The sequence below is a fragment of the Mandrillus leucophaeus genome, unplaced genomic scaffold, assembly GCF_000951045.1.
Source record: "Mandrillus leucophaeus isolate KB7577 unplaced genomic scaffold, Mleu.le_1.0 Scaffold1065, whole genome shotgun sequence".
Taxonomy (NCBI): Eukaryota; Metazoa; Chordata; class Mammalia; order Primates; family Cercopithecidae; genus Mandrillus; species Mandrillus leucophaeus.
The window spans coordinates 537,820-557,065 of record NW_012098821.1 but is presented as its reverse complement, the minus strand read 5'-3'; the positions used below and the strand labels follow the sequence as shown (position 1 = coordinate 557,065).

The following is a 19,246-nucleotide window of genomic DNA, read 5'->3' as shown; positions in this document are numbered from 1 at the left end:
ACAGTTGGCCAACAAAAGGAGACCAACAGTTATTTTGCCTCCTTCTAAATTTAATAATTTATATTTCTGGAAATCAATAAAGATAATCAGAGATAGAATCAATATATATTTATAAGAAAATATATCAGGGTCACTGAAGTGTTAAGTAATAGGAAATAGTAGCAAAAACCATCACATACAAAGATGATGACATGTTATTCACCAATGCAACACAGCATCAACAATTAAGTGGTGTTTGCTAAACCCTGTATTGGTTGTTAAAGATTAAGTTAAACATAAGACACAGGCGTACTATCATGGAGTTCAGGTGGTGAAGAAAACAAGTAAATAAGTAATTAAATTAGCAAAATATGGTAATTTTAATCATACACCTAAGGAAGCATATGTAAAAGAATGGCAACAGGCCTATTTTGATGGATAATGAAAGCAAAGCTTCCTAGAAGTAAAATCTAATACAAAATATAATTTAATAGAGAATAATGAATAATAGCAAGTAAATATTTAAGACATACATTTGTATGTAAACCATTATCTTCATATGTATGCCCATGTGTTTGTTTATTAAAAAAAGATTAGGTTATATACAGTCATGAGTCACTTAATAAGGGTTTTTTTTTTTTCTGAGAAATGCATCATTGTGTGACTATCACATAGTGTATTTACATAAACCTAGAGGGTATAGCCTACTACCTACCTGTGAAATAGCCTATTGCTCCTAGACTACAAAACTGTGCAGCATTTTACTTTACTAAATACTGAGGTAACTGTAACACAATGGTAAGTATTTGTGTTTGTTTAAACATAGACAAGGTACAGCAAAAATACTGGTATTATAATCTTATGGAACTGCTGTGGCATATGAGGCCCACTGTTGACTGAAAGGTCATTACAGGGCACATGACTATATTATATAATTTCTCCGTAGGATTGCAAATAATTGTTATTAGATTTTAAATATTTTTTTCTATTTATCAATACATTCACACATTTTAATTATATATATGACACTCATAATCAGAAAAACTCCAAATATATAAAATACATTGCTTAAAATAACAAAACACAAATTCATAGCCTATTGACAATTACCATAGGGATGGAGTACATTGATGAAATTTTTTTGGTGTTGAGTGAAAAGGTTGCATTTTTAGTCAGGTATAAAAACTACATTTTTGAGTAATAGAAGATTAACACACATATAGCAGACTATTTTATGACTGTCATAAAACTGGAAGAAAATCACACATTTTCACAATTGTTCATCTAAAAACCTCTGGAATTCAATTATTTTGTATACTTTAAAAGAGCCACATATCACTTGAGGTATTACCCTGTATTCAAACATAGCAATATTTCTGAAGTGAAAAGTGTGAAATAAATAAATTATGGTCCAAAAAATATGTTCACACAAGTTCCTGTTAGGTTTTTTAGCCAATAAATATTGAAACCAAACATAAGAAAGAAAAAAAATTATTGTTTTTCCAGATGTTTGGAAACTTCTCCATTGCGAATAGAAAATTATTGGTCTACCAGGGTAAACTTTTAGAAAAGTCTTCAAAAGAAGCAATTGTAAAGCCAGAGACATCTGAAATAACTGACGCGGAAAAGTTCGGATGGTTAGATTAATGTGTGTCCTGGGACGTCTTCTCTGCCACAAGTCAATTTCAGGGTCAGAGACTCTGCCATAGTATGATACTCTCTGAGGGAAATTGTATGGCATCAGATGTCTAGAAACTAGATATATCTTTGGGTTCTTGCACTTTTGAATAATAGTTGTATTTTTTTCGTTTTGATGAGGACAGAACCAAAGAGATTTATTTGGCAACAACGTGAGAACAAAAACATGAAAGGTAAAATACTGAATTGTGGTATAATAGAATACAAAGACTTCCCTCTGAGTGCACAAGGCCAAGAAACATTTTAGCTACAATAAGGGACTTGGAGTTTGAAAAACTGAATTTTATTTATAATTGCATTACTTTATAGGATGGTCATTCACTTGTTTTTCCTCACCTAAAAAATGTGCGAGTCCTGCCACACGCTTTTATGTAATCTCAATTATCTGAATATAATGCATAAAAGGAAACTCATGTAAATAATTTTAATTATAAATGACATGTGATTATTGTTGGTAAAGGGAATTGGAGCCCAAGCAAAGCAAAATCACAAAGTTGTCAGTGCTTGAGCTGAACAACGTAGCTTGAAAGAAAACTGAGGTCAAGAAACCAGACTGGGGCTGGTGTTCCCTATCTGCCAAGAAATAGGAAGGTGATATAAGGGGAGGAGACAGGTGGCTCAAATCAGTGTACCTGCTTGGTTCACAATGCTAAGACGTGAGTTATCCTAGGTCGGATGAAATTGTCAAAACTGTAGAAAAAAAAATTGAAGAATTATCTCCAGCTCCTTAACAACTCTGCACCTGAGTTTACTTCTTCACAAAACAAATGTTATCAATAAAGGCAATCTAGAAATTCCCTATTAAAAAGCATCAAAGCTACTGTGCAATTCTAGAGTGATGAGTATACCAGAGGGTACAGCAGTTAATAGCTAGGTAGACAATTAACAACCCAAGAAACAAGAGTAAATAGAAAAAAGCTGCAGCTCTAACAGTCAGCAGCGGAGTAACTGTGGACTCAGGATTAGAACTATATTAGAATATATAGGCAATGAGAAAATAATGAAAGTCAATGTGTAATTTTATATATTGGATGGATTGGAGGTATACAAAGTACTAACTAAAATTGAAAAGTATCACTTCTACTAAGAGGAAGAGGGATTAAAGAAAGATAGAGGTATAGAGAGTATATTTGTAAGGATACAGCGCTCTCTAGAAGTGACACCAGGAACTGAAACCGATGTGTAAGATTTTCCTAAAGTTTTTAATTGTAACTTTCTACATCTGTGTCTTTGTGAGCATATGTAACTTCTCCTTTTACCAGCTCAGGTAACAACATTTATTGCCTCACTGGAACTGTCACCTCAGGGAAAAAAAAAAATTGTTCAGCTGGATGTGAAAATAAAATTGTAATTTATTTCTGTTCTAAAAACTATTGTTTTAAAGGAGATAATTAAATTGTTCCACTATATTAAAGTGACTTTATTTTGCTTTTATATGCACATGAGTCATGCCATTGTTTAAAATGGTTCAGGGACATATACTCAATTAATTTGGTTTTAAATTATGGTATTAAAAAATCAAACTCTTTGATAAGCACAGGGGAAAACTACTGTCTTCTTCCCACTCCTAAAATTCAATTGGAATTGACTCAGCAACCAGAATGCCTATGGATAAGACTGCCCCAAGTCCCTTTCTTTCCTAAGCATAATTCAAGTCCTGACAATTTCCTACCTTCAATCCCATCTTCCTCTAAGACCCCTCACATTAGGACCCCATGAACCCTTGGATTGGAGCAGCTGGAACATAGCCTGGCGGATTGTCTTGGTCTTCAAGCTGTAAATGATAGGGTTCAGCACAGGTGGTAAGAGCAGATAAATATTGGCCAAAGTGCTACAGAGCACCCTTGGGGTAGAATGGAAGAGGCGGTGTGCCAAAGAGAGGCTGATCATTGGCACATAGAAAACAGTGACCGCACAGATGTGACAGACACAAGTGCTAAGAGCTTTTTGTTGCTTCTTTCGGGCCACAATGCTCAGAACAGTACGGAGGATCAGGACATAGGAGAAAAGAATAAACAATACGTCAGTGCCGTTCAGGTATAGCTGAAGAAACAATCCCCAAAAACTGCTGATCCAAGGTTTGGAATAGGTGTATTTGATCACTTCTGGGTGGTAGCAAAATGGATGGGAAAGCTCATGACCCCCATGAAAAGATGCAGTGTTTATGGCTACAACAACGGGAAGTAAGAAAATTACTGGTCTAATGCAGATGACCAGCCCTATCACCAGGATCATCCTGTCCGTGAGGGTAGCAGCATAGTTCAGTGGGTTACAGATAGCCACGAAGCGGTCAAAGGCCATGGTTACCAGCACCGAGGACTCCAGCAAGGAGAAGGCATGCACAAAGAACATTTGAATGAAGCAAGCTTTAAAGCTGATCTCCCGTGCATGAAACCAGAGAACACCAAGCACAGTGGGAAGGGTCGTAATGGTCAGGCATAGATCAACAGCTGCCAGCATGGAGAGGAAATAATACATGGGCTTGTGGAGTCTCCGCTTAGTAATGATGACAAGAAAAATCATACTGTTTCCCAAGAGGGCAATGGTGTAGAGACAGCATACTGGAATGGAGATCCAGACATGAGCACGTTCCAGCCCAGGGAATGCAGTGAGGAGGAAAGTTGAGGAAGACGAAGTGGTGTTATTGAATATTGCCATGGTTGGTTGAAGACACTGAACTATGAGGAAAGAAAAATAATTAAGATTCTTTATATATATCATACATTTAATTAGTCATTTTACGTACAATTGTAAATTTAAGGTAGTTATTTCTCTTCTGTTTTAAAGACAGGAAATGGACCCAGGAGGGTTACATAGTATGTCTAGACTAAAATAGTTAAAATACAGATTCAAATTCAAAACCAAATTTGCTAACTCCAAAGTCTGTTATTTTTTACTAAACTTCTGATGATCAGAAAGGCCAGGCTAATGAGACAATTTGGAGAGCTGAATGTTGTAATTTCCTTCTTTTAAAATACAAAAACTTTTAATATCCTCTTATATTTGTATATGATGTATAGGAGGGATGGAGATGAGAAATAAGCAAAATAGAGAACTATGTTCTCATGACTCATCTAAAGAAAAATGTTTGTGGAGTCCAAGTGTTTTTAAAATTATGTATAAAAGTCTACATATGTTTGTATTGTTTTTGTCTTCATGTGCTGATGAATGCAAGGGGCATTTGGGGGTGCAAAAGTAACTAAGCGATGAGATGCTTATAAAGCAGATGTCAGTTGTCCTCTGTTCTTTGAATGGTATCTCATAAAGGCAAAGAAGAAATGACACTGGATAACGCAAAGGGGGCAAGAGGAGAGGAGACAGTGGCTCCGTTTGCTGCTGGGGAAATTTTCCCTGTGGAATGGAGACAGAAGAAGCAGCAGAGGGCTTTCTCTCTGTGAGGTCATACACTCTGGAGCCAGTGGCAGGTCAAAGTTCAGTTCCTAAGTTTATCAAGGTTTTCTCAACATTGCCAGCTAACCAGAGCAATATGTAAGTGCTTTCTCTCTTCAGGTACAAGTCTCCATCTGACTGGCCAGGAAGAAGGTAGCATCTGCCCATTCATATACAGAAGACCAGGTGAAATTGTTTGAATAACACTCACTCAACTCAATAACGGAGTGACCCAAAGATCACCATCCCTGTTTTCTGGCATCCGTAATGTTACAGACCCATCCTCATCATTTACCAACCCCTACCTTCTGTTAATTTGTTAACACTGAATTATATTTCCTCCACAATTCAGAATATACCCTGAAAGTTCCATGACATATTAAGCTAAAACTACCCTCTGCTTCAATCTTTGCCCCACATTTTGCTTGGACCTTTCACTTGGTGCTTAATAATGAGGCACAGCTGATATTGGTAATTTATATATGTGAGTACCATGTTCTTATTCTGCCAGAAGTTTGAGTTTCTTGAAAGTTTGGGCAAGCATGTTTTTAATCTCTCAATGCCAGTTACTAAAGCAGGATCAGGAAAAACAGAAAGTTTCATTTACCATCATTGACTGTTTACCAAACAATTATGGCCACAGAAAGGGAGTTTTTGAGTTCTATCATCTTTTGCCTTTGTCTCTTCTTTCTTCTCCTGTCTTCTCTTTCCCTATCTCAATTTCTTCCAGTATCTGTTATACCCCTCTCTTTATTCATCCCATCTTACTTGTAGTTCCCATCAATTTATTGCTTTATCTTCTTCCTCTCCTTATCTTACCATCTCTCATTTTTAAAAAACTCCCTCCCCTTCAGTTTTTTTCCCCCATATTTGCACTCCCGCCTTACCTGGTCACTTCAGCAGGAAACACCACCAACTTCTCTTCAGTCCCATAACAGATCAGGGACTAAAACAGCTTCCAAAAGTGAGGGCTTTATAGGCAGCCTAGTAGAGTCCCCAGGCAACAGGGAGCATTCTTGATTAGTAAGCATTCTGGTTCGAGTAAGAGTGATGGAACCCATCTGCAACTCAGACATATCTCCAAGACTTACCTTCAAACCCTGCTCCCAGGCCCAAGCAAACCCCATCCATCAGGGGCTGGGAGAAGAGCCCTAGCCCTGGAGGCTGACAGTAATGGATATCTGCAAAAACTGCCTGCCTGGGTCAAATAACTATAACCATTCCTCTTCACTCAGCCTTAGGCTAACGACTCTCAGCCAGGAAGGCTCTCTGAATGTCAGAGCTGGATTACGAGAGCAGAAAGAGTCATCCCATTGTTCTCTGTTTTCAATATATCCTCTTCCTAAGAGGTCTCATTACTCTCCTGGCCGTTCATACATCCCTCCTCTTACACAGGAACTCCTCCTAAGAACCCTTCCCATTCAAGTCATATCTGGAGCCATCTACCTTCTACGCATAAGTAACCTAACATTTGATGAACACATAATATGTTCCAGAAACTATATCTTTCAAATGCATTGTCTTAATCAACCTTATGAGTTAAGTATTATTATTTATTATTTCACAGCTGAGGAAATTGAAGCTCAGAAAGATTTTTTAATAACTTTGCTGTCTAAAAGTTAGCAAGTTGCAGAAATGGTACTCAAGCCTATTTCAGAAATGGTACTCAAAATTTTGAAATAAGTCTTATTTCAAAGCTTTTCACCTTAACCATCATGCTAGACTACCTTCTAATGTCAACTGTTTCCATTCGGATCTTCAGGAACTATGGTTTAAATTCATCGTCCTTAATCTGTCAGTTTCATAGATTGATTTCCAACTGTGTGCCCACATATGGTTTAAGCTTAGTTTAGTCTGGAATGCAACTATTCACAGTAGACAGTCAATTAATAATCCTGATTATATCTAATCTACCCTGGCTTTTTATACTTTCCCCCACCTTGAGACAGAGTCTCGCTCTGCCACCCAGACTGAGTGCAGTGGCGCGATCTCCACCTCCTGAGTTCAAGCAATTCTCCTGCCTCAGCAGGGATTGTAGGCACCTGCCACCACATCTGGCTAATTTTTGTATTTTTACTAAAGACAGGGTTTCACCATGTTGGCCAGGCTGGTCTCAGACTCCTAACCACATGATCCGCCCACCTTGGCTTCCCAAAGTGCTGGGATTACAGGCATGAGCGGCCATGCCCAGCCCTTTTTGTACTTCTTGAAACATTTTCCAAATATATTCTCACTATATATGTATGAGTCACACTGAGTAAAGATGCTTATCTCAGTATCAAGGAAGATCAAGCAACTTTATAAAGTTACACATCAGGTAATGCTCAGATGCATAAGTAAACACCACCCCCTTTTCCTGGTTCCTATTAGTGAAGATGAGTGACTATGAAATTTTCAGATAAGATTTATGAATATTAAATGAGAACAGAAAGAATAGAAAGTATTTCATCAATCTTAATATAGTTCTCATTAATTCATTAATTCAAAAATATATATTAAGTGTCCACCATATGGTCTAAACTACATTACACACTTCGATTGTGATGAAGTGGGATAAAAGAGACCCTGTTCATATGGAGTATATATTAAGCACAAGTCAGAAAAGCCCTCTGAACAGAAGTGAGGCTGAGTTTGAGTTCTAAAGCTTATGTGAAATTTCTTATTTTTCCAACTCACTGAATGCACCATTTTCTCAAACTCTGCACATGCTATTTATTTTTAATATTTTTTCTTTTCTGATTCCAACCCCTTAAATATGTACACCTTATGTTATAAAATAGATAAATAAATAACAAATAAAGGCAAAAGAAAATAAATGTTCTATGTTCATCACTGAATACCAGAGTGATTCTAGTGGAGTAAGAGCAGTCTGGACAGATTTCTCAAAAAAAGTTATTAAAAAATGACATACAACAGAAAACTATTCAGCAATAAACAGGAATAAACTACCAATACATGCAATAACATGGGTGAATCTCAAAAGCATTTTATTAAGAAGCTAGACACAAAAGACTATAATACAAGGTTTCATTTGCATGACACTCTGGAAAAAGAATCATTATAGGGAGTCATTATATCAATGCTTGCCAGTCAATGCTTGCCCTCTGGTGGGTGACAATACAGTGGTTGACCACAAATGGGCAGCATAAAGAAATCTGGGGAAGTGATAAAATTGTTCTGTACCTTTGTTTCAGTGGTGGTAACACAATGCATTTGTCAAAACTTGTAAAATGATATGCCAAAGTGAGTAAATTTTATCGTACATAAATGTTTGAAAATTTCTTATATACAATTTTAAAGTATAAAAGCTTATGTCTTATCAAGCTAAAATAAATTAGTGCTCTCATCAAAACCATTATGCAATTTCATTTCACAACCCATTATATTTGTACTGTTCAATACAGCAGCTACTAGTTACATATTACAACTTAAAGTTACACTTAAATCAACTAAAATTAAGTACATTTAAAATTCAGTTCCTCCGCTTGCACTAGCAAAATTTCAAGCAATTAATAGCCATGTACGGCTACTAGTTACTAAACAGCAGAGAAATAGAAAATATCCACTTCTGCGGGAATTTCTATTGGATAGTGCTGTGTTTGATACGGTTCTCTAACTTGATTGCATTTACATGGAAATAGTAGATGCCATTAAGGGCTAACCCTAGCCCCACAAAAGGCCTGGACAATCCACCATCAGATCTGCTTGGTCGTAACACTGTACACAATGGGATTGAGCACAGGAGGGAGAAGCAGGTAGATATTGGCCATGAATGTGTGTATTGGTGGTGACAAATGCTTCCCATAGCGATGAATTAGGGTCATACCAATCAGAGGCACACAGAAAGTCAGCGCTGCACAGATGTGAGAGAGGCAAGTGTTGAGAGCCTTGAGCCTCTCTTCCTGGGAAGCAATGTTCAATACTGCCTGGAGGATTAGAATGTAAGAGGCCAAAAGTATCAAGGCATCTAGTACAATGATGAAGATCACAGCCAGCAGGCCATAGATGCTATTGACACTGGTGTCAGCACAGGCAAGCCTCATGGCATCCTGATGGAGGCGGTTGCATGGGAGAGGACACTGGAGTGACAGAAAGGTAACCTTTTGATGAGCAAAGGCACGGGGAGCACAGTCCCCACACTCCGTAGCAGGACTGCTGCTGCAATCTTGCTGATGACACTGTGAGTGAGAATGGTAGCATAGTGCAAAGGAAAGCCGATGGCCACAAAGCGATCAAAGGCCATGGCCACGAGAACACCTGATTCTACTCCCCTAAATGTGTCGATGAAGAACATCTGAATAAGGCAGCCACTAAAAGTTATTGAATGCCAGTTGAACCAGTGAACACTGACCATGGTAGGCATGGAAGACAGTGAAAGGCTGAGGTCAGTGGCAGCTAACATGGCTAGAAAATAATACATGGGCTCATGGAGACTTTGCTCAACTTTGAGAACAACAAGGATGGTGACATTTCCCAAGATCGTGGTGCTGTAAAGAAGACAGAGGGGCAAGGCCATCCATAAGTCTTTCTCTGGCATTCCTGGAATCCCAGTCAGTGTGAAGAAGTTCTGGTGGTTCTCAGTAGTTTGGCTGAGTGGTGACATAATGGAATCGAGGTTTGACTAGGGAAAAAGAGAAGAGCTCATTAAGTTAAATAGACTTCAACTGGAATCAGTAACAATAAGTATTGAGATGGTAGCTGTAAGAGGAAGTAACTTAAATATTATTCGTGCACACCCATGTTCAGTTTGATACAGAAACCAATATTCCCTGCTTCATGAAGCAAGAATGCTACTACTAAGCACAAAATTTTAAAATATTTAGGAGAAAGAGAAACAAAAAACTTCCAGTCAACATCTGCACCTAATAGGGACATATGCAATTCAGAAATATCAAGAAGCTACCTGTCTTGCAGACTGCAATACTAGGGAAGAATTTGGCATTGTGTATTTACATATATAATAAACATTAACACCAATAACCATGAAGAATATAACCACAATCCTAATATGAGGGCGATTCATAAACACAGATGTGCAGATATAAACATGTGGATGTATATGTGTGCATCTTAGTTGCTATCTTAAATTGTTTTGATTTTCATATGATCATTTCCCTCTTCGGTACTCAATTTCTCAATCCTTTCCCTCTTTGACACTTGTGTGATGTGAGATGGAGGAGGAAAGACACACTTTAAGGAATTTAAAGCTCTGACCTTCTGTATTCCTAAGAGTCTGTGAGTACTAAAGGGATCTGAGCCTGCAGCAAGTGAGGGAGGAAGAAGTCACCTTGGCTCCCAAGGAACTTAAAAAAGACCTACTGTGGTAGGAAGAATAATACCCTCAACGGTGTCCTCATCTGAATCCTTGAAAACTATCGACATGCTCCTTTGCATGTCCAAAGGGAATTTCCATATGTAGTTAAAAATTAAGAACCTTGAGATGTAGAGTTTATCCTACATTGTCCAGGTAGGCCAAATCACATCACAGTAGTACTTAGAAATGAATAACCTTCGTCAACTGCAGAGAACCAGAAAGATGGCAGCATGAGCAGGACTGGACCTGAATTATCGACATTGAAGATGAAGGAAGGGAACCAGAAGACAAGGAATATTAGTGGCCTTTAGAAGATGGAAAGGTAAGTGAACAGAATTTTCCCCTAAGTCTACAGAAAATATTGCAGAAAAGAATGCCTTAAATCTTGGTTTTAGCCCAGTGAGACCCATTTTGGACTTCTGATCTAACAAACTGTTAAAAATAAATATATATTATTTTAAGCCACTAAGTTTGTAGTAACTTCTTATGGCAGCAATAGAAAACAGATACCCAGGAGCCACATAAGAGTTGCTTTAGTCCCTTTTCAGAAATATCTAAAATCTTCCCATTGTCATTCTCATTTATTCAGGCCTTTTTCTTCAGAATGTTCTTCCATGCAATTAGATTTCTCTGTCCTAAGGTGCATCTAGAAAGGAATTTTGAGATTTACTTTTCTCTTCATGAAGGAGCAGAATGATCTCCAGTACTTGCAAAGAGTTTTACAACTACTCTATGGTTCAGCCAGATTAAATCCATCCATGGAGAATTTCCCAAAAGACAGGTTCAAACATGGTTCAGATTACTGAAGTCAGTGTCCTGGGTGTTAAAACTCATCTAGAAGTTTTTTCCTGTTTCTCCTTAGAGAAGATCCATTCTCTTCCTTCCATACTCCTATGTGGCCATTCTAATAAACGTCATCTTGAGTTAGCAGCAGCTACATTTCTCACTGTAACTCCAAGTAAGGCCTAGTTAAATCTGTGGGGAATCACAGACATTAATGTCTACTACTTGCAGTGAAAAAGATCAGATTAAAATCTTGGTGCCACACAATCTGTTCTCTTCCATTTTAATTTTTTTGTGTCGTCTTAAGAACATATATCCAAATGTGCAGCTGAACTAATCACCTTTTCAGGCCAGTCTAGCCACAGCTGACAGAAGGTTCAGGACTAGAAGAAAGAGTAGTGCTATAGTGGCTCTGAAATTTGTATTTATCATAACCTTTCTGAGAATCTCAGAAAGGGTCTCCTAGTTAAGAATGCATATACACACACACACACACACACAGACACACACACACTCCTCCCAACACACCACACACACATATATACAAGCAAAGTTCTGCATAAAAAGTAAGTGAATTCAGATATTTTAGAAAACCATCTATGGACCCAGGTTAAGAACTCTTTAAGAAATTATTTTAAATAAATGAAATAGGAGCCTTGGTCATAGAAAGTAACAAAGCCACTAGACAAAATCCAGAGCTACACACAAAAGACAGAGAGCTCTGGATACTTGCGAATGAACAAGACAGAAAAAAGTCACTCCAAATTCCTCCGTCAGTAGTTTAGTGCAGTACTGTCCAATATGGTAGCCCCTAGACACATGCATCTATTTAAATTTAAATTGATTAAATTAAATTACAATTTCACCTTACTTGTACTAACCATATTTTAAATGTTCAATAGCCACATGTGACTAGTGGCTACTGAATTGGATAAAACTGTTGTAGAATATTTTCATCGTTGCAAAAAATTTTATTTGAAACTTCAACAACTGGAGCTGCAGACTGCAGACTTAAAGGATACCAACATCCTTGCTGACTCTTGAAAAATAATGGATCTGATTGGATTGAGGGTCTTTCACTTATATAATAAGTGTCTCTCTTTACCTATATATCTGTCTCTCTTTACCTATATCTCTCTGTCTTTGACTCTGTTTAGGGAAGTTGTAAAGAAAAATCGCTTTAAAAATAAAGGCTCTGGGGTTTGAATCTTAGCTTTATGACTTTTAACAAGTTACTTAATAATCACTGTGCTTAATTCCTCACTTCTTTAAAATAAAAGTAATAGTACCTACCATAGGGTTGTTAAGAGTATGCATTTGGAATATTGATAGAGCACTTAGATAAGCACCAGGAAAATAATAAAGACTCAATAAAGTTCAGATATAATAAATGCCCATGTATTACCTATAAACTTGGTAATGTTTGCTTGACTATAAAAATTATCTCTCAAAAGATTTGTCATGAAATCTATTTATATAATTCCAAAGTTATGCACCTACTTTAATATATACTATTTATATATGTTGATCAAAGTCTGTGTTACCTAAATCTTTCTATCCCTCAGGCAGTTTATGCCAACATTTAATACCAGTGGCTTGCCGGCAGTGGCTGTTGCAGGGTTCAAGACAGTGGATTTGGTGGATCTGTCTCAATGACTTTGCACCTTATCATTAATGCTTACGGTAAAGGATTTAGTGAAAGCAAGCCTCAGATAAACTAGAGATGAAAAGACAATATACTAGTAGAATTCACATGTAGTAAAAATCAGTAAGAAAAAGTAAAGAATAAGAAAATTGATTATGAGTGATGAGCAGCCACAAAAGAAATACTACATTGGCAATCTAAGCACCCTAATCCCAGAGACCAGCACAGACCTTCCAGAATTTGGGACAAGGATAGTAAATGAGGCCCCTGATTACTTAAGATCTCATGAACCAAGGAAAAGTTGATCATGTTTAATTAGTTTATTGATAAGTGACTTGAAATTTGTTAAGTTTCTACTAAGTACCAGATGCGTCGTGAGTAATCAGAGGACAAAAAGAAGCATTTTTCTTTTTCCGTCCAAGACCCGTTAGCAAAGAACATATGGAAAGCAAGATGAGACACATGAGTGTACTGTATAGCTGGGGTTGAATGAAGGCATGTTTTAGAGGTGGGTCCATATATCCAGCTTGTCTCATCAGCTGACTAGCTTAATTCTGTCTAAATAATAGTGGTAGACCATGGAAAGAGTTGAACCTAAACTTTCCTCACAGCAATAGGACAGGAGCTTCTGTGGCTTCAGAAGTATATGTGGGGGTCAAGGTGGAGAAGGAGTGGACATTGAGAGTCCTTCCCTTCTATGTAGTATTGAACTTCACTTGCCATACTCTTCCATGCAGGCAGGAAGATGGAAAGGCTGCTCTCTGAGGAACAGGAATGAGCGTACTATATTCTTAAACGATCTGAGCTGCTGAGTAAAAGCTAGCCCTTTGGACTTGTTTCTCGTGGGATCCATAGACTAGTCTCACTAGGATAAGAAACTATCTGCTATTGACCTTGAGCTGGGACTCAGAAGAAGGTGCTCAGAGGTGAGTGGGGGAAGGGGACAATGATCTATATGGCTGTTGTTTTACTGACTAGTTTTTGGTAGAATCACATCTCCCCTTGCCACTTACTTCCCACATCTACAGTTAGAAGTGTTAGTTCTATTTTAATGAAAAGGAGAAGGAAATGAAAAACTAATGCTTGCTGAGCATTGTGATCATTCTAGACTCTTTATTGGTATTTAAAAAACACAAGCAATGTAAAAAGCACAAGCTTTGCGTGTTATCCTAGATAGACAATAAAAGGAATAATGGGCAGACATTTTAAAATTATTTTAGTCCTTTAATAATAAACAATCTAATATTTATTGAGTGCTTGTTCATGTTCCAGGCTCCGTTCTTAGCCCTTTACATGTCCTATCTCATTTAGAGATACAAAAACCTTAGTGGAAAAGTACTATTATTATTGCTAATGAATGCACTAGAAAAACAAGGGTCAGAGAAGTTGATTAACTTGTACCAGATCCCAAAACTAAAGCTTAAATATAGGTTCTCTGATCATTGTGCTTTGAAGTTCTGTTTAGTTCTAAAAGAGAAGATCAACATTTATTCACAGGGGAGATTTCTGCCATTAAATTCAAATTACAGATAAAAGAGTGAACGGAGCTCAACACACAATCTCCTTCCCCTCTACCACTCATTGCTGACCTTTACATTTTTCTACGAACTGTCCATACTGCAGTCTCTGCCATTCTGTGACAAGGTCCTCAAAGAAAGCACTTTTCAGGCCTCAGATTTTTCCCCAACTCACCCAAAGCCTGGTCTAGGAGACAAGAGTCTTTTCTGATGTGTCAACCACAGCAGCACCCTTGCCCAGAATTTCCCCTGGAGTGATTCTGTGGAGACATGAGCATGTGACTTCCTGGAGATGCCCCTGGGGCGGAAGGCTACACAGACCCAGGCTTCTGAGCATGCTAGTCTACTTTTATTCCCAGAGGACCTGGTTTTGCCTAATACAGATCTGTGGTAGCAACCCATCCAAACGCAGAATTATTCTCGGTCCTATATGAATGTGCATCACTAACTATATTGAAATACATTTAAACCCTAGTGCTTAATTTTAATAATTCTCTGTCTAAAAAGAAAAAGCTGAAAGAAAAATTTACCCTTGTTTCACACACCATTGTGTTATTTTCCCATTCTCTTTTCTGTTTCACAGCAAAGCCTCTCAACATTGTGGTCTACAATCCCTGTCCATACTTCCCATTCTCTCCTCAATTCACTTCAGTGAATGTTCTTTTTCACACCACTGAAACAGTATGTGCAGATGTCACCAATAATCTGCTTATTGCTACACTTAGCAAAAATTCATTGTCTTACTCTCCTGTTTGTTCTTCAGGATTCAATACAGTAGAATATTGCTGCAATGTTGAATTATTTTCCTTTATTGGTTTCTCTGAAATCATGTTTGTTTGATGTTTCCTCCTACTTTAATTTATACTCTTTGTTATTCTTTGATTATATGTCTTCTTCCTAGAGCACTAAATGTCGGTGTATCTTTTATTTGATCTTTTTTCCTCTATTTTAACTCCACCCTCTCACTTACTGATATCATCAACTACCACTGCTTTAAATATCATCTACATACTGATTAACTACAAGTGTGTATCTTCAGGCTACAATACTGCCTTGATCTCCAGATCAGCTTCCTACTTGATAACTCCACTGTAATACAAATAGGAAACTGAAATTTAACATGGCAAATACTGTGAAATGAAAACAAAAATAAAATGTTTTCTTTTCATCTGCTTAAGGTTAATTCCAGTAAATCACTAACCAAACCACAATTCACCCAGTAACCCAAACTAAAATTCAGGTCTTTTCTCCCTCTCATACACATATCTAATCCATCACCATGGTACTATTCAGTGATTCGCTGTGCCATTTTGATTTTTCTATTAACACATTATTAGTTATATTTTGAGTTATTTTTCTTAGTAATTATTCTAAAAATTATAAAATCCATCTTCACCTTATAACTCTCTAGTTCACGTTAATAGTGTCTTAATCACAGTAAAATATTTCAGCTTTTCCACACTGTAGCTCGATTTTATTTTATCCTTTATGAAATTATTTTAATACATATTCCACCTACATGATATAGACCATATAATTCAGTGTCATTATTTATTTAAACAAGTTGTTTTTAAAAACATATTTTAAAGATAATACAATATTTACATAAGCAGTCTTTTCTATTACTCAATATCTATCATTTTCAGTGTATTTTCTTTTATTATTATTATTATTATACTTTAAGTTCTAGGGTACATGTGCACAATGTGCAGGTTTGTTACATATGTATATATGTGGCATGTTGGTGTGCTACACCCATTGTAACTCATCATTTACATTAGGTATATCTCCTAATGCTATCCCTCTCCCTCTCCCCACCTGACAACAGGCCCTGGTGTGTGATGTTCCCCACCCTGTGTCCAAGTGTTCTCATTGTTCAGTTCCCATCTATGAGTGAGAACATGTGGTGTTTGGTTCTCTGTCCTTGCAATAGGTTGCTCACAATGATGGTTTCCAGCTTCATCCATGTCCTTACAAATGACATGAACTCATCCTTTTTTATGGCTGCATAGTATTCCATGGTATATATGTGCCACATTTTCTTAATCCAGTCTGTCATTGATGGACATTTGAGTTGGTTCTAAGTCTTTGCTATTGTGAATATTGCCACAATAAACATATGTGTGCATGTGTCTTTATAGCAGCATGATTTATAATCCTTTGGGTATAGACCCAGTAATGGGATGGTTGGGTCAAATGGTATTTCTAGTTCTAGATCCTTGAGGAATCACCACACTGTCTTCCACAATGGTTCAACTAGTTTACAGTCCCACCAACAGTGTAAAATTGTTCCTATCTCTCCACATCCTCTCCAGCACCCATTGTTTCTTGACTTTTTAATGATCACCATTCTAACTGGTATGAGATGGTATCTCATTGTGGTTTTCATTTGCATTTCTCTGATGGCCAGTGATAATGAGCATTTTTTCATGTGTCTGTTGGCTGCATAAATGTCTTCTTTTGAGAAGTGTCTATTCATATCCTTCACCTACTTTTTGATGGGGTTGTTTGATTTTTTTCCTGTAAATTTGTTTAAGTTCGTTGTAGATTCTGGATATTAGTCCTTTGTCAGATGGGTAGATTGTAAAAATTGTCTCCCATTCTGTAGGTTGCCTGTTCACTCTGATGGCAGTTCCTTTTGCTGTACAGAAGCTCTTTAGTTTAATTAGATCTCAGTTGTCAATTTTGGTCTTTGTTGCCATTGCTTTTCGTGTTTTAGTCATGAAGTCCTTGCCCATGCCTATATTCAGAATAGTATTGCCTAGGTTTTCTTGTAAGGTTTTTATGGTTTTAGGTCTAACATTTAAGTCTTTAACCCATCTTGAATTAATTTTTGTATAAGGTGTAAGAAAGGGATCCAGTTTCAGCTTTCTACATATGGCTAGCCAGTTTTCCCCACACCATTTATTAAATAGGGAATCCTTTTCTCATTTCTTGTTTTTGTCAGGTTTGTCAAAGATCAGATGGCTGTAGATGTGTGGGATTATTTCTGAGGGCTCTGTTCTGTTCCATTGGTCTATATCTCTGTTTTGGCACAAGTACCATGCTGTTTTGGTTACTGTAGCCTTGTAGTATAGTTTGAAGTCGGGTGGTATGATGCCTACAGCTTTGTTCTTTTGGATTAGGATTGTCTTGGCAATGTGGGCTCTTTTTGGTTCCATATGAACTTTAAAGTAGTCTTTTCCAATTCTGTGAAGAAAGTCAGTGGTAGCTTAATGGGGATGGCATTTAATCTATAAATTACCTTGGGCAGTATGGCCATTCTCACGATATTAATTCTTCCCACCCATGAGAATGGAATGTTCTTCCATTTGTTTGTGTACTCTTTCATTTTGTTGAGCAGTGGTTTGTAGTTCTCCTTGAAGAGGTCCTTCATATCCCTTGTAAGTTGTATTCCTAGGTATTTTATTCTCTTTGAAGCAATTGTGAATGGGAGTTCACTCATGATTTGGCTCTCGGTTTGTCAGTTATTAGTGTATAACAATGCTAGTGTCTTTTGTACATTGGTTTTGTATCCTGAGACTTTGCTGAAGTTGCTTATCAGTTTAAGGAGATTTTGGGCTGAGATGATGGGGTATTCTAAATATACAATCATGTCATCTGCAAACAGGGAAAATTTGACTTCCTCTTTTCCTAATTGAATACCCTTTATTTCTTTCTAATACCTGATTGCCCTGGCCAGAACTTCCAACACTATGTTGAATAGGAGTGGTGAGAGAGGGCATCCCTGTCTTGTGCCAGTTTTCAAAGGGAGTCTTCCAGTTTTTGCTCATTCAGTATGATATTGGCTGTGGGTTTGTCGTAAATAGCTCTTAGTATTTTGAGATATGCCCCATCAACACCTAGTTTATTGAGAGTTTAGCATGAAAGGCTGTTGAATTTTCTCGAAAGCCTTTTCTACATCTATTGAGATAATCATGTGGTTTTTGTCTTTGATTCTGTTTATATGATGGATTAGGTTTATTGACTTGAGTATGTTCAACCAGCCTTGCATCCCAGGGATGAAGCCAACTTGATCATGATGAATAAGCTTTTTGATGTGCTGCTGGATTCAGTTTGCCAGTATTTTATTGAGGATTTTTGCATTGATGTTCATCAGGGATATTGGTCCAAAATTCTCTTTTTTTGTTATATCTCTGCCAGACTTTGGTATCAGGATGATGCTGGCCTCATTAAATGAGTTAGGGAGGATTTTCTCTTTTTCTATTGATTGAAATAGTTTCAAAAGGAATGGTATAAGCGCTCTTTGTGCCTCTGGTAGAATTCAGCTGTGAATCCGTCTGGTCCTGGACTTTTTTTGGTTGGTAGGCTATTAATCATTGCCTTAATTTCAAAGTCTGTTTTTGGTCTATTCAGGGATTCAACTTCTTCCTGGTTTAGTCTTGGGTGGGTGTATATGTCCAGGGATTCATCCATTTCTTCTAGGTTTTCTAGGTCATTTGCATAGAGGTGTTTATAGTATTCTCTGATGGTGGTTTGTATTTCTGTGGGATCGGTAGTGATATCCTCTTTATCATTTTTTATTGCATCTATTTGATTCTTCTCTCTCTTCTTCTTTATTAGTCTTGCTAGCAGTCTATCAATTTTGTTGATATTTTCAAAAAACCAGTTCCTGGATTCACTGATTTTTTGAAGGGTTTTTTGTGTCTCTATCTCCTTCAGTTCCGCTCTGATCTTAGTTATTTCTTGCTTTCTGCTAGTTTTTGAATGTGTTTGCTTTTGCTTCTCTAGTTCTTTTAATTGTGATGTTAGGGTGTCAATTTTAGATCTTTCCTGCTTTCTCTTGTGGGCATTTAGTGCTCTCAATTTCTCTCTACACACTGCTTTAAATGTGTCCCAGAGATTCTGGTATGTTGTGTCTTTGTTCTCATTGGTTTCAAAGAACATCTTTATTTCTGCCTTCATTTCGTTATGTACCCT

General features: G+C 37.3%; 3 protein-coding genes across 3 annotated transcripts in view; all 3 read right to left on the bottom strand.

Moving 5' to 3' along the window:
- MMP26 (matrix metallopeptidase 26) overlaps nt 1-19,246 on the bottom strand; it is a 323,658-nt gene that overhangs the window by 149,251 nt on the left and 155,161 nt on the right. The window lies entirely within an intron of this gene.
- Nucleotides 3,352-4,398, bottom strand: LOC105542993 (olfactory receptor 51T1). The gene has a single exon (XM_011984724.1). It carries the CDS (start codon nt 4,396-4,398, stop codon nt 3,352-3,354), a length of 1,047 nt encoding a protein of 348 aa, XP_011840114.1.
- LOC105543128 (putative olfactory receptor 51H1) lies at nt 8,763-9,670 on the bottom strand. The gene is given in 2 exon segments (XM_011984905.1): nt 8,763-9,127; nt 9,130-9,670. Coding segments are annotated over 2 exon segments (906 nt in total).

Bases quoted from the DNA above. Each gene is read 5' to 3' on its own strand.
- LOC105542993 (XM_011984724.1), bottom strand. From the start codon at position 4,398: ATGATATATATAAAGAATCTTAATTATTTTTCTTTCCTCATAGTTCAG.